This window comes from Pseudorca crassidens, chromosome 10 (genome assembly GCF_039906515.1).
Source record: "Pseudorca crassidens isolate mPseCra1 chromosome 10, mPseCra1.hap1, whole genome shotgun sequence".
In the NCBI taxonomy this organism is placed as follows: domain Eukaryota; kingdom Metazoa; phylum Chordata; class Mammalia; order Artiodactyla; family Delphinidae; genus Pseudorca; species Pseudorca crassidens.
In genome coordinates, this window is record NC_090305.1 from 60,763,701 (window position 1) to 60,787,323 (window position 23,623).

The following is a 23,623-nucleotide window of genomic DNA, read 5'->3' on the forward strand; positions in this document are numbered from 1 at the left end:
GAATGTAAATTGGTACAGCCACTATGGAGAACAATATGGAGGTTCCTTAAAAGACTAAACACAAAGCTACCATATGATCCTGCAATCCCACTCCTGGGCATATATCCGCAGAAAAGTGTAACTCAGAAAGATACATGCACCCCAATGTTCATTGCAGCACTATTTACAATAGTCAAGACACGGAAGCAACCTAAATGTCCATTGACAGAGGAATGGATAAAGAAGATGTGGTACTTATATACAGTGGAATACTACTCAGCCATAGAAAAGAATGAAATAATGCCATTTGCAGCAACACAGATGGACCTAGAGATGATCATACTAAGCGAAGTAAGTCAGACAGAGAAAGACAAATATCATATGATATCACTTATATGTGGAATCTAAAGAAATTATACAAATGAACTTATTTACAAAACAGAAATAGACTCATAGACATAGAAAACAAACTTACAGTTACCAAAGGGGGAAGGGGTGGGAGGAGGAATAAATTAGGAGTTTGGGATTAACAGATAACACTACTACATTTAAAATAGATAAACAATGAGAAACTATATTCAATATCTTGTAATAACCTATAACAGAAAAGAATCTGAAAAAGTACATACAGATACACATATATATATATATATAAAACTGAATCACTTTGCTGTACACCTGAAACTAACACAACAGTGTAAGCAACTATACCTCAATTTTTTAAAAAAAATGAAAATCTCTTTTCATTACCTCTTCACCTTTCCTTAATCTGCCCAAGTAAATGCTCTCCTTGGCACACCTGAAATAAAGCATTTTGAACACATAAAGGCACTACAGGTATTCGGCCTTGGGGGATTTATGGCAGAGACGGGGTCTAAAGGTTCATGATGGGGGATAAATTGAAGCTCTCCTAAGGCTCAGATCTGAATCTCATTCACCCCAAGCAAATGAGTCCATGGCTCTCTGCCCAGGTTCTGCCGCTTAGCTTCCACAGCATAACTTCAGGCACATAGTAACCTTGTGATGTGATGGAAACTTCCTGGTTGAACAATGGCAATAGCTAGTGCTAGAGATAGAAAGGAAGACCAAATGAGGTCTCAGAAAGTGATGGTTCTCATTCCGGGGAAAGAAAAGAAACAGTGGGGAGAGCCCCAGAAAATACAAGCTCTAAAAACAATATAGAGAAGAATGTTACATTTCAAGATAGCAGACATCTATGAGCCAAATGAATTCGCCACACCCTCATGAAAATACGAAAAGCAATTCAAGAAATTGTTTCAGCAAAGGGTTCAGCCAAAATAAAACTTATTTTTCAAGAACTTTAACAGAAATTGAAATTTCAACTCTTTCCACCCACTTGGCTGCATTTTATTTAGGACATAAGGGGCTGTAAGGTGTTTTCAGATTTGGGGATTTAAGAAAGCCTAGGGGACTTCCCCGGTGGTGCAGTGGTTAAGAATCCGCCTGCCAGGGCTTCCCTGGTGGTGCAGTGGTTGAGAGTCCTCCTGCTGATGCAGGGGACACAGGTTTGTGCCCTGGTCCGGGAAGATCCCACCTGCCGTGGAGCGGCTAGGCCCGTGAGCCATGGCCGCTGAGCCTGCGCGTCCGGAGCCTGTGCTCCGCAACGGGAGAGGCCACAACAGTGAGAGGCCCACGAACCCCAAAAAACAAAAAAAGAATCCGCCTGCCAATGCAGGGGACACGGGTTTGAGCCCTGGTCCGGGAAGATCCCACATGCCGCGGAGCAACTAAGCCCATGCGCCACAACTACTGAACCTGCGCTCTAGAGCCCGTGAACCACAACTATTGAGCCCGTGTGCCACAACTACTGAAGCCCGCACACCTAGAGTCCGTGCTCTGCATGAGAACCCACTGCAATGAGAAGCTCCCGCACTGCAATGAAGAGTAGCCCCCACTTGCTGCAACTAGAGAAAGCCTGTGAGCAGCAATGAAGACCCAATGCAGCCAAAAATAAATAAATAAATTTATAAAAACTTAAAAAAAGAAAGCCTAGGAAGTGGCCCTTGCAAGCATTAGAGCTCTACTGGAGGACACCGCCCGTCAGGAGGGAGGCTCTGGCTGGGTAACACCTGAGCATGGGTTTGCCTTTTCAGTCTCCATCGTTCACTGTAGTGATTTCTGTCAGTGGCAATTGATCTGTTATCTACAACTGCCTGGAAACCAACACGTGACTAGAGCACCATGAAGTGGACGACACTGGGAGAGCCATGTGATGTCAGACACTTCTGAGACCCTCACGGCACAAGTGTGGGGATTCAAGGTACCTAGGGCAGGAGGCAGGCAACTTCCTCCAAAGGGACAGTGTAGGGCTGAGGCAAGGAAAAGTGTTGCTCCCCAAATTCTGCTACATCACAATCTTACCCTTTTATACTGCGTACCCCAATAGGGCAGGCACTGGATCAGGAAACAGGGACATGAGCATGAGGAAGGTTTGGCTCCGCCCTTAAGCAACTCACTGTCTCATCGTAAAAATGTGAATGATACAATCATTTGCCCCAAACCTGTTTTGGCCACCCCAAAGCCCCCCACAAAACTGGCCTTGCCTACATCCAGGGCATCTATCTTCCTAAAGTTGAAGGGGTGCAGATGGCAGAGTATGGAAAGCCAGGGAGCAGAACTGGGTGCCACTCCCCAAGGACTCCACCACAGTCAGATAACATCTCACATTTGTTTAGTGTTTTTCACTATATGGCTAGAAGGATGTTGTTTCCAGACATTCTCACAACAACCCTGGAAGGGAAGAAGGAATTCTCACCATGCCCATTTTACAGATGAAGGAATTGAGGCTCAGAGAGACCTAGCCATTTGCGCAAGGTGGCACACCAACTAAATAGAAGAGCTGGGATTCCAACTCAGGTCTTCAGCCTCCAGAGACCAACTGCTTTCCTGCACACAGGAGCCAGGCCTGGGGATTTGGGAACACACGCGGGAAGCATTAGCTAAGGCCCTTGGGTGCTCATCCAGAAGCATTTTCTTTTTTTTTTTTTTAACATCTTTATTGGAGTATAATTGCTTTACAATGTTGTGTTAGTTGCTGCTGTATAACAAAGTGAATCAGCTATACATATACATATATCCCCATATCCCCTCCCTCTTGCGTCTCCCTCCCACCCTCCCTATCCCACCCCTCTAGGTGGTCACAAAGCACCAAGCTGATCTCCCTGTGCTATGCAGCTGCTTCCCACTAGCAATTTTACATTTGGTAGTGTATGTATGTCCATGCCACTCTCTCACTTCGTCCCAGCTTACCCTTCCCCCTCCCCATGTCCTCAAGTCCATTCTCAACATCTGCATCTTTATTCCTGTCCTGTCCCTAGGTTCATCAGAACCATTTTTGTTTTTAGATTCCATATATATGTGTTAGCATACGGTATTTGTTTTTCTCTCAGAAGCATTTCTGATGCTCCCAGCTGACATGGGGGAGCCAGTGCCAGCAAAAGGCTTTAGAAGACCTGAGAAATTCCTACGTCTGTCTCTTCATTACATGAGCTGGGAACCTGATACCAGCCGAGACACGGGAGATGATGGGCTTCATTATCCTTCAGTAAATACTTAACCAAACATCCACTTCAGAAAGGCAGAATCCTAAAGGACACCCTGGAGGACACACATGAGCTAGACTCTCTAGGTCCAAACCCCAGCTCCACCACTACTGAGTGTGTCATATAACATCAGTTTTCTCACCTGGAAAATGGGTATGATAATGGTACCGACCTCAAAGAATTGTGGGGAGGATTCAATTAATTTTAATAAAGTGCTAAGAACAGGGCACTGCATGTATTTTTATCGTGATTACTCAGCACTATTATTTAATCCCAGGATTATTAAATCCCTGCAGAGCTTTGCGACTCCAGTACCTTCTTTAGGTTACTATCCTGTGCCTCACTCTCTCCAACTGTGAACAGCTGGTAACGGTTAAATCACAGCGCTCTGAGGACTGGTGAGTCATGGTTGAGAGGAAGGCGCATTGGGAAGTCTCAGGAACTGATGCTAAGATATATCCTCAGAGCCACCATTTGCTCAAGTGACCAAAAGAGCAGCCACTGACTCCAGCTTGGCCAGCCCAGTGCCCCAAACTTCTCTGGACATCGGCTGTGGAGCCCCAGAGAGGGTTAAATACTCTTGGAGAGAAGCTTGCCAGCAGGAGAGCAGGGCTCAGCCATGAAATGCCTTGAAGATTAGCCCTTGGGAGGGTTAAAACAAAGCTACCCTTGGAACCTGAGCAAGTTTATCAGATGGGCAGTATGTGGGCTGAAGGGGAAATAAAGGGACCCTCCTGTGGGAGGGCTCATGGGGCATTTCCTGACAACCATGGGGCATAGAACTCCTTCCAGCAGGAGGCCTGGGGCTCAAAAGGACTAGGGAGGAACTGGGCAGCCATGTCTAGGGGCACAGATGGAACCGTCTTGGAGGCACGGAGGTCCTCCCTCCAGGAAACTCCATGACGTCGGCTGTAGCCAGCATTGTGGAACACCTCCTGTGCCAGGCTCCATGCCAGGTACTTGACTCACAACAGCTCATTTACTGCCTGCAACCTCCCTCTAGGGAAGGCATCACTGTTCACAACAGGCATTGAGGAAACTGAGGCACAGGGAGCTCGCGTCTCGTCCTCACAGCCTCATAGCTAAGTGGCAGAGGTGGGATTCAAACCTGGGTCTGGCTGACTCCATCAGTGTATTAACTAGAATTCTGTCCCTGCTATTACAGAAGCCTCAAAGAACAAGAGTTGTTTCCCTCCCTGCCACCCTTCTGCAAGCAAGCAAGCAAACCTGGAAAGCTGGCCTCATCCTGCCCCAAGAGAGAATAAAAAGCCTTTGTTTTCAAAAGCCAAGGCTTCTAGAGGTGAATTAAGCTAGGCTTTCTGTCTGATATTGGGTTACCTAGGTGAGGGCTCGACTGGAGCCAAACAATTCAATTTAGAAAAAGCAATGCTGGTGTTCATCTAAAACTGGTGGATGAAATACATGCCATTCCTCTCTGCCCTCCTGAAACCTCATAAAAATGACAGTAAAGGGCTCTTATTTTTAAGGGACAAACCCACAAGGATAAAGAGAACTGGGCAGGAGGCAATGGAAGCAAAATTCAGGACGCTAGAAAATAGGTGAGTGAATGGCAATGGACTTAGCAGACCACGAAGGCTGGATTCTAAACAGGAAAGCGGAAGGGTAAGACTCACCACGATTTACCCTGCAGAAGCCACCCCAACATGTCCAGAGGTGCCACCAAGTACCTCCAGAGGAGGGGGTGAAGGTGAGTCAAAAACAAGAGGGCTGCTTGCAAGTCTACTTAAGAAGAAGCTAGCATGCTGCTTGGCCAGATAACGCACCCCTGCACCTGGCCAAGGACCTGGAGAGAGAAAGCCAGGGAATCTGTATACTGGGGAGCATCTGGCACAACTGAGGGCAGGGAACTACACTGCCCTAGAGTAGAGAAGAGAAGCTTTAAGAAAGCATTTACACACTGAACATTGAAATATTGCAGGGCCCCCCCCACCCCAAGTAGCCAAGAAAATGGCTGAAAAGAAGACCCAAGTAGTAGTGAACACAATTATTTGCATCCCACCACCACACACACACATTCACACATTTGCATGTTGATGGGTCAGCCCTAGCGATGGCCTGGCTTGTCCCCATAGTCATGGAGTCAGTTTGTTGCTGCAGCCATCCAACGCCAAAGCTTCCACAGCAGTGGCTACTTGAGGCTCTTTAAGCCACCACTAGGCACATCCTGACAGCCTAACCACAGTTGCTATGCCTCTCACCTGCCCCTCCCCTGGCCCCCATGACTAGCAGGTGGGTGGTACCCACGACTACACAACCTGGAAGCACAGCGAAATTCAGGTCGAGTGGAGCAAACCTTTGATCACTGGGAGAATGAACCCAGTGGATAAATTCAAGTGGTCCTGAATTCAATTTGTGCAGCATCTCGGTAGGGCCGTAAGATCCTGCAGTCCATTACACTTAGCGGCAGCCAGCTTAAAAACGGATCCTCTTAACTTCTCTCCCTGCGTCTCTGTGTGTTCCTTGAGCTGGCACTCACTCTCCAACAAAACAATAGCACACAAACTTTCTGCCTCAGGCTCAGCTACTGGAAACCCAGGTGAAGACAAACCAAGACACATCATCATTGTGAAAGTTCAGAACACTGGGGGAAATACCCTACAAGTTTCCAGAGAGAAAGAAAACAACTGAAACAGGTTTTATACAAAGTAATCAAGAATAAGAAAGGCTTTGGCCTCATTACTGCGACATGGAAGGCTAGAGCGCAACTGAGCAAATCCTTCAAAATCTGACAGAAAATGATTTCTGGCTTAGAGTTTTATATTCTGCCTTAGAATTTTATACTCAGCCAAACTATCAATCCCACTGTGAGGGTAAAATAAGAGCAGTTTCAGACATACAATGTTTCCTAATGGTTTACTCCTCAGCACCAGATCACTTGGACCAATGCAGCTGTCAACACAAACACAAAGGCAAGCATAAAATTTGCAGTGCGATGGGGTTCCAGCTGATGGGAGAGTTAGATTCTAATAGAGCAAATTAGGCAAAACTGAAGTCTAAATCAAAACTACCCTTGAAAATCCCTTAAGAAAGAAAGAAATTTATACACATCTAGTTTTCCTCCAACCTTAGAACAGAGGCTGAGTCTTTTGTCTCAAACAAATAAAACCACAGAGTTGGGAAATTCCAGTAGCACACTCAGCCTCTGAGACCATGTGTCTTGAGAAACACTTGGACCATCTACCAAGAGATTCTGGGGGAGGGAGGTCTGAATGCAGACCCACTTAGCTCCATTCACATTTGGAAGAAGACTAGCAATAATTAACACCAGATTTCTAATCAGCAGAGTTTCCATGTTGTGCAGTTTCTGGTAATAAGAAGAATCCAAAAAGGAGAGGGGGGGGTGTGTGACCTTGAAAAAGGTCAGGGAGCTGCCTCAAGGGCAGCTGGGGGCCTTGAGGAAACACAACCTCAGGTGGGAAAAAGGGTGCCTGAGGAGAGGGGCAGCAGCCTGCAGGATAAGAGAAAGAAGTGAGCCTAGGTTCCAGTTGGCAGGAAGCCTCTCTAGCCTGCAGAAATTCTTTCTCCAAAGCAAGCCTGACTGCCCTCTCACTGGTCGTGTAAATTTTTAAAAGTAATGTTGCCCCAGACACCCCCCAATGCCAGCTCTCTGATGACAACCCAAGGGGCCCACCTTCACCCTTACCTACGTTGTTTCCCTAATTTCTCACTGAAGCTCCTGGCAAAATCAGGTGTTTCTGGAAGTCAGGAGCTGTCGCCCCCGCCCCACCTTGAATCTCAGCTCTCCTCTTTGAAAGGGATAAAGTCAGTCGATGTTTCCCCCATCTGCAGCTTTGTATTCATGAATAAACAAGCAAACATGCCAGAGCCCTGGTCAGACAGAGTTCTGCCAAGGTGAAGATCTGGTGCTAGGTGTTCCCAACACTGGAGCATCTGGGATGTGTGTCCGGTGGACACACCGGGGGAGGGGCAGAGGTGGAAAAAGGGAAGAGGAACCAAGGAGAGAGCTCTCCTAGGCAGGAAAATGTGGCTGAACTCCATCTCCCTCCTGGGACAGGCATCCGCTGGGTACCTCATCAGTGTATGACAAAAGAATGAGATTTTTCCCCATCTGCAAGAAAATGTAAAATGTAGTTAGGGAGGTGTGTCCAGGGCAAGACTCTAAAAGGCAAAACTAGCAAGGAGGAGAAATTAGTCTTCAGTGTCCTCTATGCCCCCATTCTATCCCCAAATACATCGAAAATGAAATTGTCCATAACCTCAGCCACTTGTTAGATGATTATACAGTTCATCTCTTGGGAGTAGCACTCTAAAACAAGTGTAAGAAGGATAGTGTTTATAAAGTATTAATTCCTGTTTGCATTCCTGAGACCCTGAGGTGCATCTTATCCATCTATCTGGGAATGATATAGAAGAATGTTACAAAAAGGTACAAGGAGTTAGACCTTCTAACTTCTGACATGCAGAACAGAATTATGTGGAAATACACAGACTTGTAGATGAGGCTGTTGTCTTGAAAGACAATTTCCCAGATTCCTTCACCTCTCCTTAGCATCAAGTACCAAGCCTGGAGAATCTGGTTAATTTGGCCCAGGGGCCACCAGTTTGAGACCCCTGGTTTATACGCTCTCTAAGTTCCTTCTACTTCCGAGATTCTGCAGCTCCCTGTGTTTCCACAGACTCAAAAAAGAACTCGATTGAAGAGCTGTAAACCTAACTCTGGAAGTTATTTGTTAAATACCTAATTACTACTGATTTGGGAATTTGAAGTCACATTGGTCCCACAGGACCCCTAGGAGAGCACAGCCCAAGCCTGACCTCGCAGGGCCAGCTGATGAGGGGGGAGTAACTCATGATCCTCAAAGCAGAGGCTGGATGACTCCTATGGTAAACTGAATAAGGGCTCCCAAAGACATCCAGGACCTAATGCCTGGGACGCGTGAAAGTTACTTTATGTGCAAAGAGGGACGATGTGATTAAATTAAGGATCTTGAGACGGGGAAATTATCCTGGATTACTTGGGTGAGCCCTAAATGTAATGACAAGTGTCTTTATAAGAGGGAGGCGAAAGAAGACTTGACTACAGAAGAGGTAAAGGCAGTATGATGATGGAAGCAGAGATTGGAGTGGTTCCATTTGAAGATAGAAGATGGGGCCACAAGCCAAGGAATACAGGTGGCTACTAGAAGCTGGAAAAGACAAGGAAAAGGATTCTACCCTAGAGCCTCTAGAAGGAAGCATCCCTGCTAACACTTTAACCTCAGCCCAGTGAAACTGATTTCGGACTTCTGACCAGAACTGTAAGAGAACAAATTTGTGTTGTTTTAGCCCACGAAGTCTATGGTAATTTATGACAGCATCAAGGGGAAACTAATACAGTCCCTACCCTGGCTGCTGCAGGGATGGGCCACACAGTCTTTAAGATGTCTTCCCACCGCAGGGGCACAGCTGCCAGGTCTCTGCTCCAGGACAGAGTGACCTACTTGTCATCAGAAAGACAAACAGCCTCTTGGGGGGTTGTGCACACTCTCCAGGGAGCCCCCTGCCCTCAGGCTTAGTGAGGACGGCCCACAGCCCACTGAGCAAGGGGGTATAGGCTGAGCAAGGGACTGAACACCCACATCCAAATGTCCCCGGGGGCCCCACTCAGTCCCTGACCTCAGGACCAACCCCCAGGGCAAATCTGCTCACCACGACCTTCCCCCAGTCCCCAAGCTGTTTGGCAAGCTTCATCTCTGGTCCCAGAGGGATGCAGCAGCTCCCCAGGCTCACCTACCACCACCAGCCCCTTAATGACACATAGGTTCAGAGGCAGGCTGCCTGAATGTTGATTCCAGCTCCACTGCATCCTGGCTGTGTGAACTTGGGCCTCCATTTCCTCACCTGTACTGTGGCGATAAGAATGGCACCCCCCTCATAGAGTGGACCATTCACTAGCTCATTGAGCAGATATTCCTGAGCCAAGCACTGCTCCAGGCAGAAGTGAAACATCATGAAAACAGACAAAAGTCACTCCCCTTATGATGGTGACATTCTGGTGGGGAAAAAAATGTGACTTGTCACTCATAAAAATAAGATCACTCCACCAAGTACTGTGAAAGTTATATGAGCTGTTGTAGGTAAAACATGCAAAACAGAACCTGAAATATAGTTATGTTTACTCATAACTGATCATAATTTTCTAGCAGGACCCATGGGGTTACCTCCATGGCAGGGTTCCTGGCACCTGCGCTCACAACACATGCCCATCACGTGGGCCTGCGAAACCCCAACTCCCGAGATGGGAGGGGGCTAAACGACATGTCCTTTCTCTCCCCCTCCCTGCCAACTGGTTGCTCTGCTCCAATCTCTACGCTGATTATATGCTAGGGCTTTTCCAGCCCCGCTGGCTGCCCCAAGAGCCCTCTCCATACCCATAACTGAATTACCATTTTGTTCCAGCTCACAAGAGCACTAGTGTGGGAACACCGCAGGCCTGATGGAATATTTGAGACCCTGCCATTTGTTGGAAATTTTCTCTGGCTGCCTTGGTATTAACAGCCATACATTTTGGTCTCAGGCCTGGGAGTGGGGATTGAGGCTGAAAAACTAAAGTTTATCTCTGGGCCATTCTGTGCCAGCCTTCCAGAGATTTCTACTCTCTGGCTGCTCAGAGGCCAGGACACAGCCCCAGAGAAGAGTTGGTGGGTGGGGGGAGCAGGTCTGTTTCCTACATACACACTTCCCCCCAATTCCAACCAAACCCGTGACAACACGCGGCTGAGCCAATGAGGGACACTAAGGGGAAAATCCACCTCACTCTTTGCCTTAAATCCATCCCAGTCACAGCAGGTCATATGGACTTCTCCAGAATAAGGCCTAGAGGAGGGTTTGTAAACTGGGATCCTTGGGCCAAGTCTGGCCTGCAGATATGTTTTGTTTGGCTTGAAATGTTTTGAATAAATTCGAGCCAAAGTTGAAAAACCAGGATATTTCCCACAAAAATCCAGATTTCCGGCTTCCTCTGAAAAGGGGGAAGTTCTAGCCACAACTTGGGCCCACCTTCTCATATGGCCGGAGTCAAGTATGGCTCCCTCTCTCAATGATATGCTCTTCTGCCATTCACCACAGGCTCCACCACTCCCTATTGTCTGTCTCCCAAGAGAAGGAAGGACAGTTGCCTTTGGAATCTCACTTGCTTTATTGTTTTTCATAGGAGATAAACACTTCTCTGACCACAGCTCAAGACAATTTGAGAAAACAAAACATAGATTGTTTTTTTCTTCATTATACCCAGCCCACTTCTTTCACTTATGCCAGCAGCCCAGGCTCCATAAGCACTTCAGTTTATACTTCTTGGTCCAGAGCTGCACTGTCCAATATGAGAGCCATGAGCCACGTGTAACTATTTACATTAAATTAATTAAAATTAAAAATTTCCATTCCTGGTTGTTCTAACCACATTTCAAGTACTCAACAGTCACCTGGGAGTAGTGGCCACCGTGGTGGACAGCGCAGAGGAGAACATTTCCATTATCTCAGAAAGTCGTACTAGGCTGGACTCTGGGGAGATTTAAATATAAGATGTGGAGGCTACCATCCAGTGAAGATACCTGTTGAGTTCTACGTCTGTGCCACATTGGGAGCTCTGGGGAGAGCTGCTGCCTTCCAGCGGTTCACTATCTAACTAGGGAGAAAGCCATAGCCAGCGACAAGAGATGACAGGAAGTACCCCTTGGTGTCACAGTGACCCTCTCAGAGCCAGAGAAGGGGAGCAGGTCTCTGTTTTCATGATACAAAGAAAATGCTCTGCTTGCCCATTGCATGCCCTCTCGGCCCAGTCCAGGCAGTCTCCTCAGAGGCTTCCAGAGACTGGGACTCTCTCAGCCCCGTCATGGTGATGCTGCTTTGATGTCTGGCGTAAGTGTTAGAGGCTCCCCAAGCAAAACACACAAGGAGAGTCAAACTCCAACACAGCCCACTGCCTGTGTCTCCTGCCCTCATGCCCCTCGAGGCTGTCCTCTGTCCTCTCCATGAATCCAGATCTCGCCCACTCCCAGGGCTCCAACTCCAGCCACTGCCCTTCCCTCCCCTATGTCTAAACAAGACACTCCTGGGACCCAGACCCTCAGGGTAACGCTCTACATAAGAAACTAATTTCCAAGAATATTTACTTTCAACAGAAAATTTCCATAGATGCTACCAAAAGAAAACAGCTGCATCTAAGTGTGAGAATTTTCAGGTTGATCAAGTGGAAAGAGACTCAGATTTCTGGTTGTAGGGCCCACCTTAAAGTCCTTCATACTTATGAACTGCATGACTCAGCAATTACAGCATCATTGATCTCTAAGTTACTTTATTTATTGCTCTCTAAAATGGATCTAATGATACCAGCCTTAACACTTGAAGGATTAAAGACTCAATGAGATAATGGATAAGAAAGCTACAAAGCCCAACACAAGTATTTGTTGTTATTAGCTCTAAGGGGGAATGATCTTCCCTCAGCCAGCACAGAGGCCAGCACTCACTAGAAGTTTGTTGAAGATTATTTTTTAATGATCCCGGAGTAGAAGGTGAGGAAAGACATTTTTAGACAAAGGGGACTCTTGGCATATTCCAAGATCAGGTCACCCAGACAAACATCTACACAGAAGCAGGACTTCTGAATCTTTTTAGTACCAAAGACTACTTCAGCCGCCTGGTAAAGACATGGCTCTTTCTCAGGATGCTTTTTTTTTTTTTTTTTTTAATGTATAAATAAAAGGCATAGGGTTACAAAGGCAATCAATTATACTGAAACACAGTCATCAAAATATTCCAAAAAACAAATTTGTGATATAATAATGCATGTGCTTCTTTATTAACCCATTAAATAATGAGATCTGTCAGCACATCTAATAACCAATGCACTTTCAAAGTAGTGAGGAGTAAAGACTATATTTCAAAGGATCTGGTTCTACTCTCACGTTGTAAACTCTCTGATTCCTCTTGGTGACAAAGTCACAGGTCTTGCTAAGGCTACTGTGGTCAGTGCCTACATTCATTATTAAAGAAATGCTGAATTTCTGTTAGAGATCAGAGAAAATAAAGATGGAACTTTTCTTCATCCAAGTTTAGGGCTCCTCTGAATTCTAGGCATGGATCCCGGTCAAGAATCCTTGAACTGGTACCCTTGACCTGGTACCATCTGATTCTGCCTTTCTCTAGTTCACCGTTATAGGCATAGATCCATATGGCTTATATAAAGGCAGGCCCTTTATAGCACATATTTCCCTAATTCCCCCACTCCAGAATCTCTTCTACATGGGAGCTAGGGTCCAAGGATACCCCCCAACTCCTGCTCCCCTGATGCACTGAAGGATCCTACTAACAGTCCTAGTGGCCCAGGCCTTGCTGCATCTTCTATCTGTTGTCTAGGGACAAGGTAACCACAGCTCCCATTAATTGAGCACTTACTATGTGCTGATGACTACTGTATGAGGTGCTTTATGCTCATTACAGGTAGAACACACAACCCCACAAGGAGGCAGTGTTATCTTAGAGGAAACAGAGGCCGAGAGGTTAAAGGTTCACTGACTTGCCCCAGGTGATAAGCAGGGTTTGAATTCAATTCTGATTACATCTCACCTCTGAATCCTTCATGCTTTAAAACCATACCAAGTAAGGTATTGTGACAATTACAGTTTAAGCCCAGTCACCCTGGGCCACTGCCCAGGAGATGGGTGAATGTGAACAAGGACCAGGAGGCTTTCCTGACACCCAGAGAAGTGGCTGAACAGGGTGGCATTGCCCAGCCCTCCCTACGCCCTTCCCAAAGGGAAATGAGGAGATTTAAACTAGAGTTTCAAGAGAGAATGTTCTGATCTGAGGAAGGAATACAATAGCATCTTTGTATTTGCAACAGGATCTCTAGGGCATCAGGAGAAGTGGGGAGAGCAGGGGGGAGGAGGGGGAGACAGAACTGAAGGAGCTGACTCGGACTGGGGCCTGCAGACAGTGGCTGGGTGTGAGGGGAGGCCGGGAGGGAGTACTGTCCAGGAGGCCACCGCTGCCGGTGGCCAGTTCCCCAGCCGGGAACCAGGTCCCCCAACAGGTACACACTGAGCTTCTGTGTGAACAGACAACAGAGCCACTTTGTCCTGGAGAAAGAGGCCCGTGTGCCCTGCCCCCACTCTCCTCCCAGCACAGGGATGGGCATCCAAATGGCCTATTCACTGGCCATCCCAGCCTCAAACTGGCTGCAGCCTCCACCTCCACTGGGCCCAGGCATCCCAGGCAGCACAACTCAAAGCCCTCATCCCAGCCTGGGCACAGCGTGAGTCCGTTACTCCCCCTGCCTCTTCCATCCACCTGGCTGGAAACCAGTTATCACATTATCACTGGGGCTGGAGTTCCTTCATTTCCTTTGGAGAAAAGGATGAAGGGGGTTACGGATCCTGTACTTTCTGAAATTATGACCTTCTAAGGTTACAAGTTTAACTGTATGTGGGTCTTCCCTTCCCACCTCAAATAAGACCCCAAGCATTTAAAAGTACTAAAGCCAAGTTTTAAATCATGGCCAGAATGAAGAAGAAAGGCACGGCCTCTGCCTTTAGTTTACAGTCCAGATGAGAACATGACCATACACAACACTGCTGCGCTAATTACTTAGGCTGTAGAAATTACTGAGGGAGGTGTAAGTTGCCTGTGTGTGTATATGAAGGAAACTTGGAATGGAGGATTGGACTTTCATGGATAAACTCCTTTCAGGAAACGTGGAGACTGAGATATAAGAGACAGAATGTCTTGAGAATTCCCTGGTACCTAGTGCACTGGAAGGCAACTCATAGCATGGGTGCGAAACCAGTCTGGACAGAGGCAAGGCCAGCCGCTGGACGACCAAGTCTGTTCTGCTGATAAAGCTCCCGGGCAGGAGCACAGGGCAGACACGGGGACACAGGAAGCGCAGAGAGGCAGTGGCCGTCAGCCCTAGGCAGCCAGGCCAGCAGAGAGCATCACTGCTCTGCCAGAGGGCAGCGCGCTGCTGAAATCCAGCCCGGAGCACTGTGCCCAGCGCAGCCCCGATCCTGTGTCCCCCGACTGGCATGCTCAGACTTCGAGGGGCACCTGTGGGCTCCACACGCCTGCCGAGGGGTGAAAGGGCTCCCCGGGGCCGTCCTTTCTGTCTCTGAGCCTCAGTCTACTCGTCTCACATCCATACACCTCCAGCTGTTACTCTTCTCTTTTTTCTCTCCCTTTCTCTCTTCTAGCCCTAACCCCTCTGCTGTCTTTGACCAGCTCTTTGGCTGAGGGCATTTTTGTAAAAACCCCTACCCGACTTGGCTTCTGAACGTGGAACCACAACCATGCTGCCCAAGCCAAGATGGAAGGATCTGAAGTCTCCAGATGGTTCTGGAAGAAGCTGTTTGCTCACTGCAAGCAAATACCCTTGAAAGCCAAACAAAAACTGGCCGCAAGTAAACAGCATATGACATAGCCCTTCCTGCGGCCACTTAGCAGAAACCCAAGCCCAAGCCCATGGCAGGCAGGGAAGCTGGCCAGGAGAGATGGAGCAGCCGCAGCCCTGCCCACCCTCCAGCAGGGCCTGGAGGCCAGGAGGAAGGGGACCTCTGTGGCTGCGCTGCCTGGCAGAGGGCCTCAGGGGCTGCAGGCAAGGTGGCTGGAGCGGCATAAATAACACCGTACTCACTTACCATTGCCACTACCTCTAGCCTATTTTTATGATTATAATGGCAAAACCAATCCAGAGGATGAAGGGAGAAATGTCAGACACTTCACCGTGGCTCTTAAGAATATACCATAGTGATCCATTTTATACAGCTGAAATGGTTAGTATCATTTTTAAATAAGTACCTTCTATATCATGGTTACTTCTAAATGTGACTAGTTAAAGGACCCCATAAGATAAATAAAATAGAGATGAGGAGAGAGGAGAAAGGCACAGAAACCTCTGCACCCAGATGCCTGAGCAAGAAACAGAAGTTGCTCTTGACTTGCCCTCAGGTTGCCAAGGGTTGGAGGTTCTCCTGCCCAAATATCTCCCACCCCTGCTCCCTCTGGCCAGCCACAGGGCCATTCCTCCCTCTGGTCCACTGGGATCATAATCGTTCCCCAGACGCTCCCCCTCCACCCCACACCCCGGAGTCTCCCCTCCCTTGGAAACTGCTCTCTAAAATGCAAACACACGGGCTTCCCTGGTGGCGCAGTGGTTGAGAGTCCGCCTGCCGATGCAGGGGACGCGGGTTCGTGCCCCGGTCCGGGAAGATCCCACGTGCCGCGGAGCGGCTGGGCCCGTGAGCCATGGCCATTGAGCCTGCGCGTCCGGAGCCTGTGCTCCGCAACGGGAGAGGCCACAACAGTGAGAGGCTCACATACTGCAAAAAAATAAAATAAAATAAAATAAAATAAATAAAATAAAATGCAAACACAGTCCCACCTCTCCAAGCTCCAAAGTCCTTCCATTGCCCGCTCTGTCCTCAGAATAATAACACAAATTCCCTCCTGGCTACACCACTTGTGCCCCATTTCCAGGCTCTGCCTCCCCCATTTCCAGAAGGTTTCCCCCAACTCCCTCTCAGGCAACTTTGATAGCTCACCTTTGCCTTTAGGGCTTTGCTCACATCGTTCCTTCTGCTAGACTGCTTTTCCCTCTTCTTCTTCTTATTTTTTAACTATTTCTTCTATTATTTTTTCAGTAAAACTAAAATTTTTGTATACAGTTCTATAAGTCTGAACATGTGCATAGAACCACCGCCACAATCAGGACACAACAGTTCCATCACTCCAAAAACCTCCCTCAAGAATTCCAAAGCCGGGCTTCCCTGGTGGCACAGTGGTTAAGAATCTGCCTGCCAATTCAGGGGACACGGGTTCGAGCCCTGGTCCGGGAAGATCCCACATGCCGCGAGCAACTAAGCCCGTGCGCCACAACTACTGAGCCCACGTGCCACAGCTACTGAAGCCCGTGTGCCTAGGGCCCATGCTCCGCAAGAAGAGAAGCCACCGCAATGAGAAGCCCGTGCACCGCAACAAAGAGTAGCCCCCGCTCGCCGCAACTAGAGAAAGCCCGTGTGCAGCAACAAAGACACAATGCAGTCAAAAATAAATAAATTAAATAAATTAATTAAAAAAAAATTCCAAAGCCACAGGGAATACGACTCAGGCCCTAGCCAAAGGAGACCCATGTTGGTTCAGAACTAGTCAAGGCCTGGAGACCAGCGGAGGCCCTCTCCCCACCTTTCACTCCTACCCCCCTTCACCTCTGAGTTCACCGGCTGCTACCTTAAAGCACCTTCTGGCTCCCTCTCATAAGCAGTTCTGGAGCCCCAAGGCCACTTCCAAGAATATGTGCACATGGTGCGGGGGGGCAGGGGGGGACACACAGAGAAGGGCAGCCTGGGGGTCACCCACAAACCCCTGCTCCATCCTCACTCTCAGGCCAGGTGGCCCATCAGACGCAGGCCTATGTAGACACGTTCAGACAATACAGGGATTGCACCCCGAAGGCCCCAGATGGAAACACTTTAGCAGTCACATCAAAAAAACAATCCAAGCAAAGAAAGCCCAGGTGGCTCAGGCACCCAGGCCTCAAAGAAACCGGAAGCACCCTGCTTCTACGTCAGCACCCTGGTAGGGAGGGAGGGCTCGCCTCCCAGACCTCTTCTGAGGGGACTGTCAGCATCTTTGCGGCCCATCTGAAGCACATTTCTCTCCCTGGCCCCTGAAACTGCTAAGGCCTTTGCTCACTTCTTTGTGAGGCCTATCAGTTCCCGCACCCCCCTCCTACCCCTTCTAACCCCCTGTTTTTGGACCAACTCCTGCTTGGTCAGATTGGGATCAGTAGATTACTTAAACCCCTCTGCTCCCCCCCAGCCAGCCCTACAGAACCTGGCTTGTGTATGTATTAGGAGCTGCTCCATGAGGGAGGTGCCCACAAGAGAGGGTATCAAATTCCCTGCAGGCTCCAAGGGCTGGAAGTCCCGATTCCCAGTTCTGATTCCAAAACTGGGTTAACCTCTTCTCTTCTCCGGCTGAGCCCGAGAACCTGAGGGCTTCACCCAGACCTTCGGCAGGGTGATTTCCCAGGGCACCCCATCATTAGACCTCAGAGGCTGCGGCTGAGTGGGGCTGCCTTCTCACCCAGCCAGCATTCAGCAAGGAGGCCCAGGGCACACAGGGGGCAAACATCTCCTACGGGCTGGGTATTTCCTGCCTGGTGAGAAGAGAGATCTAAAGGAGCAAGAAAACTTCTTTAGGTTAGAATCTGTCTACACTTGGTCCACACTTAGAGTCCCAGAAGCACCCCCTAGTCAGGTACTGAATGAAATACATCGATGACTTCCTTACTGTTTGTTTTAGGTCCCGACAAAAAGAAAACTTATTTTTGTGGGTTCTTTGTCAAACCCCCATTCTTATACCACCTTTGGGGTACCAAGTGGTTTCACCTCCAAGATTCCTTTTGCTCCTCAGAGCAACCCCTTAGTATAAGCCCATTTTACACACGAGGGGCCTGGGCTTCAGAGCACTAGAGTGCTTACTCAAAGCTGCACGGTAGCTCGTCTGGCACAAACCTCGCTCTGATTTCAAACCCTGTGCCTTTGCTCCACCACTCCAAGCTGCACCAAAGGCCTCAAGAATATGAAGAAGCCACAGTGTCTGATGGAACCTGTAGGGTTGGGGTGGAGGAGTGAAGAACTAGGAGACCTGGGCTCTAGCCCGGCTCTGAGTGACCTTGAGAAGGTCACACCGCTTCTCTGGCCTTAGCCCCTTCACCTAGAGATTCCCCTCTGAGTCTTAACCTCCAGGGACTTGAGGTCTTGGTTCTTCCGAGGAGAACTGACCTACGTGTGGGCTCTCCTGGAACCCCCTTCTCTCCACGGCCTGCGTGATGACATGCTCATAGTAGAGTGAAGAGAGACAAGAGGAAACTCCTCCTACACCCACACTCTGGGCCCTCAAGCATGGCTGCAGTAAAATTTTTGACGAAGAGGCTGAAGGAATCTGTGCTTGTGCCACTTCACCAGGCACTCAGATCCCCATTTCCATTTCCATGGATGATCAGAAGCTGGCCCCATGCCACTGAAAACAGCCCCGAAGTGGAAATGACCTGAAGTCCACACGCAGGGAGATGATTATCAAAATCATGGTACTGAGCATTGAAAGTACAGCGATGAAGATCTTTTTAGAGATGCACACATGGAAACTTGCTTTGACAAAAAGTGAAGTAAAACACATCAGACTGCAAAACTGCATGTTTGGTATACAACTCTTTAAAATAATAATCAAAGAGAGTAGAAGATACACCAAAATGATAACCAAGGTTACCTGTAGAAGTTGGCAGTATGGCTGTTATATAAAATATATTATATTTCATATATTTTTTAATCATATATATTTTTTATCCCCCAAGGACCAGAAAGAAAACTTTTTTTAAGTTGGCAGTAATAGTCTTAACTTCTTCTATCAATATTTTTCATCCAAGTTCAAAGTGTTCAGCATACATCAAGTCTCCCACCATTATTGTAAGGAAAGGGACAAGTGTCCCACTCTTAGCTTTAGAAATACACACACCAAGCCCTGGCAGAGACTCACAGCCCCTTCATGATGATCAAAAATGCCCTTACAGGTCCCGCAGCTCAATGTTCACTTTTGCAAAAAAGACATTTAAGGATTCCAGACTTTTTATATTTCTAACTCAGGCTTTCCCATTTTAGGTACCTTGGATTGGTAATAAGATGGTGTTAAGGAATTACTGAATATTCAAACAAGCTGGGGAAGTTCACGTCTCAGTTTCAATGAATTAAAAGAAGTTTCTCTGTGGAAAGATCCTCCAAGAGGGGCATATAACATATATCATTTCCCAGCTGACGTTCACCAAAGCCTTCTATTTTAGGACTATCTCAAAGAGTAGCAGTTCCATAGATGCAGGGACATCTGGGTAGGCGCAGTTTCTGTTCCCTCAGCCCTCTAGCCCTGGTGGTTCTCAGTCCTGGCTGCATACTGCGATCATCTAGAGAGACTTCGTTTTTAAAAACTTCTTGGTCTGGGTCCCACCTTGGATTTGGTCTAGGGAGCACTGAGAGTCAGTGCTGAGAACCACTTCGCCCTCACACCCTCTTAGCTACCCATGAGAAGAAGAGGTCAACACCAGGGCTGGGGTCCAACCTCAGAATTATTCAGGCATCATCCATTTTTGGAGCTAAATGCCACCTCAAAGGACATCTAGTTTAATGTCTCATTTTACAGAGGAAGAAACTGAGGACTCCTGGTCCCCTGTCTCCTCCTATACTGGTTCCTGCCAATGCTGGGCCCCCAGGCCTCTGGACCACAACACCCTTCATTCAGAGGGTAAAGCAAAGGAAACCTTCAGATCTCCAAGGCCATTTTGCTGCCAGAGGTTGCCCATCAGGCCCCTCTCTCTGGCAAGTGGACCCAGACACAGTGAAATCCTGACTCAAGTCCTCTTCCTAACACACCCCAGAACTGAGGATGAGAAGCCAGGAGGCTGCTGGCTCACGGAAACAGGAAGCCCACTCTGGCAGTGGAGCAATCACTCCACTGGCGCCCAGAGGCTGCCCGAGCAGAAGGCAGGTATCTTCTCCCTCCTGCACCGGCCTCCACCGCAGGAGGCCTGAGAGGCTCTGCCATGGACAGAATACTCCTGTAGACAGCAGTAACAGCCCTGAGTGGGTGGCCTTAGCCCGTGCTCTCTTCTGCAAACACTCTGGCCACCAAATAGGGAATTTTGTGGTAAAAAAAATCTCCACACTTTTCACTTCCTGTACCTCTGATCACTCCCCTTTTCCAACCTTAAGATTCCATTATTAACTCCTCTTTAGCAGCCTTGAGGGGAAAAAACAAAAAACTCTGAGGATTGCGGAGAAGGTGTTATGCAGGGGTAAAGTGAAATACACACACACACCCAGCCTCATAGGCCCCGCTCCTGGTGACCAGGCTCCTGCCTTTGGTTCTGACACTGCCAGGACACCCTGGAACACAGGGAACTATTCTCCCAGAGACCATCCATCCTACAGGGGAATCTCTGGGCACCTTCTCAACTCCAGCCCCACAGCTAAGCTTCTTGAGGAGAATCTCCCCTGAGCTCCAATCTGCCCTCTATGAGCTTGGGGTGGGGAGGGGGAGGGCTGTCCATAGAAGCAGACAGGAGAGCCCCTCTGGGTTCCTTCAGAGTTCAAAGTCATCCTAGTAGCTGACACCAGCCCCTGCCCCCGGGGAAGGACGGTGAACTGCAGGAGGGGTGGGGGGCTGGCAGCTCCATGTAGCTTCTACCTGGAAGCAGAGCTGATCAGCAGCCAGTGCTGAGGGAAGCCCTTTTCCTGAGGCTGCACCTGTGCTTTAAGCTGCCCGGATCACATTCTCAAAGGGTCTATTTTTCCTGCTTGTTGGTGTTTGTGAGTTTTATCGATGGAAGGGCCACTGTTCACAAGGTCCCTGGCTTCATGAATGATGCCCCAGGCCATCCAGTGCTCCCATACCTGCCCTGTGGTCCCAGGAGGTGGTGGGAAATGGGGCACTGGGAGACAGGCATTTGAACTTTACCAGGGCCAAATTAATTCTATGGTAATAAGTGTAAGGCATTACTTCTCTTTTTTTTTTGTATGTGTTGGGTCTTTGTTGCTGTGCACGGGCTTTCTCTAGTTGCGGTGAACAGGGGCTACTCTTGGTTGCGGTGCGCGGGCTTCTCATTGTGGTGGCTTTTCTTGTTGCAGAGCACAGGCTCTAGGCGTGCTGGCTTCAGTAGTTGTGGCTCGCGGGCTCTAGAGCACAGGCTCAGTAGTTATGGTGCACGGGCTTAGTCGCTCTGCGGCATGTGGATTTTCCCGGACCAGGGATCGAACCCCCATCCCCTGCATTGGCAGGCAGATTCCTAACCACTGTGCCACCAGGAAAGTCCCAAGGCATTACTTCTTAATATTAAAACATGGCTAAGATACAAGCTAATACAGAATTCACACGCATTTTTCTGAGGAATAAAGTGACTCCAAAGGCTGTCTTGGGTGTCCCATGGAATCCTTTCCTCTCCCTGCGCTGTGGATTGGATGGAGTTTGTGCAGCGCTGCCAGAGGGCTACAGTGCAGGCAGGGTGTGCAGGTCCAGAAGGAAAGCCGCCTTATTACGGTCCTCCCCCCCACCCAAGGCAAGCAGAAAAGCCGATTGCCAGCGACCTAAGTACCCGCCCTCCTGCAACTTTCGGGGAACAATTCTGGCCCCAGGAGGCTGCGCAGGCTCAGCGCGCCCGGAGCGGGGGCGCTTCCCACGGTCACCTGTCTGGGTGCCCACCCCACACGCGCGTCCCCTCCCGTGGTTCCTACCATGTCCCCCTCGGTGGCTGGACCGGCTCCTCGGCGCGCTCAGCCTGCTCGCCAGCTCATCCCGCCGCCCCGGCCCGCCCGCGGCACCGTGGCTCTCCGGGCTTCCCGGGACGCGGGATCCGGACCGAGGGGCCACAGCTTTCTAGCGGCCAATTCCGGGGCAGGCGATGCGCGGCGGGATGCTCTGAGGTTAGGCTTCGTTAGAGGAGGTCTAGGAGAATGCACACGCGGGATCTGTCGTTCTGCGGTAGCCTTCCCGCAGCCTCGAGCCTCCTCAATCAGCTAGGGACGTTTGCAGAGTTTGCAAAGTCCTGGCGTCGAGTCCCGGCCCAGCCTCCCCACTTCCCCGAAAGCGCGGGAGGGGGGAGCTCCTTTCACAATAAAAGCCCTGCCCCGGGCTCGAGCAGCCGCAGCCGCCTGAAGCAGGGGCCCAGGTGCTAGGAAGGAATGGGCCCCGCCCGCCAGTCCGCTGGGTGATGAGCCGAGGCTGGGGGGCGAGGGGCGCTGCGCAAGGCCTGGGGACGTCGCCTCGATCTCTCCTCCAAGGGGTGCGGTGCACTGCGAGCCCCTGGCAACCCGGGGGTTCCTGCGGAGGGTCTCCCAAACTATCGCTTTCCCCTGCAAAGCCTCAGAAAGACAACTTTTCTGGCACCTCATAGCCTTGCTTGGGCCCAGTCCCCAAGGGCGATTTGGAAGGAAACACGGGAGGAGAATCCGTTGACCACTTAAGATCATTAACGATGAACAGGTTTTCTCCTTGAGAACTAATCAGTGTTTAAGTTGCTGCAGTAAGCCACTGATACCAACCTCTCTGCTAAGGATGCAAACGCAGGGCCCTGTGTCCCCGGGGTCTTCATGCTCCTTGTTGGAGAGAAGACTGGGCTTGGAGCCCATAGCCCTGGAATTGGGGGCTGGCCCCTCTGTAAACAGCTCAGTGACCTTCTACCAGTGCCTGGACCTCTTTGAGACCAGTGTCCCTAAGCAGCCCAACGTTGTATCTCAGGATTCTTAACAGCCTGCAGGCAAGAAGGTGGAGGTGGGGATAGTGTCAGCAGTAGGACTCAGAGAATCTGAAAACCAGGCTAAAATATTACCCTCCAAGATTGAAACTAGTACAAACCACATTAGATGGACAAAAACTGGTATGTTCCCAGAAGTTCCCTGCTACAGAATGCTTTGAGGTTGTCACTGATGACAGTGCTTCTTAAGAGGGTCTCCTTAAATTTGTGTGTGTGTGTGTGTGTGTGTGTGTGTGTGTGTGTGTGTGTGCTGGGGCTACAACAGATGGAAAGGAAAGTATTTTTTTCAGTCCTTATCTTGTTCCAGATGCTTTCCAGAGGTTATTTCATTTCATCATCACAAGCAATCCTAAGAGAGAAATTTTATTACCACCATTTTTCAAATAAGGAAACTGAGGATTAGGCAGTTGAAGTGACTTTCCTGAGGCCAGATAGTCAGTTAGTAGTTTAGTAAACCAAAGTCTATTTGCTAGAGCACGTGAGAAAGAGGAAGAAATCGATAAGCCAGGAACAGGAGGCAGGATGCGGTGCTGAAAACCAGAGCTTATTTGTGCATAGGGAGGACGGCGAGAACTGAGAATCTGAGTGCTGGCTGAGGAATGTAGAGGAAGGGGGAGAGGGACAGACAGTACAAACTTTTTTGTGTTCTCTCCAGATGTTTGGGGAGACGATGTGGTCTTTTGAGCCTCCTTTTCTGACTGCAACCCACATAAGATGTACATTCTTTGTCATGACCTTTTACACAAACATACACGTACAAACGTAACTAAAA

General features: G+C 49.0%; 1 protein-coding gene across 8 annotated transcripts in view; it reads right to left on the reverse strand.

Annotated features, from left to right (window-relative positions):
* Positions 1-23,623, reverse strand: part of GASK1A (golgi associated kinase 1A) — a 91,694-nt gene that overhangs the window by 28,018 nt on the left and 40,053 nt on the right. Inside the window, exon 1 of one of the 8 annotated variants that reach the window (XM_067753889.1) lies at positions 21,833-22,148. The exons of the other annotated variants lie outside the window; for them this stretch is intronic. Coding sequence (XP_067609990.1) covers positions 21,833-21,835 — 3 coding nt within the window. The 5' untranslated portion in view covers positions 21,836-22,148. Of the gene's footprint in view, positions 1-21,832; positions 22,149-23,623 lie in introns of those variants that run through there. 8 annotated transcript variants of the gene reach the window in all.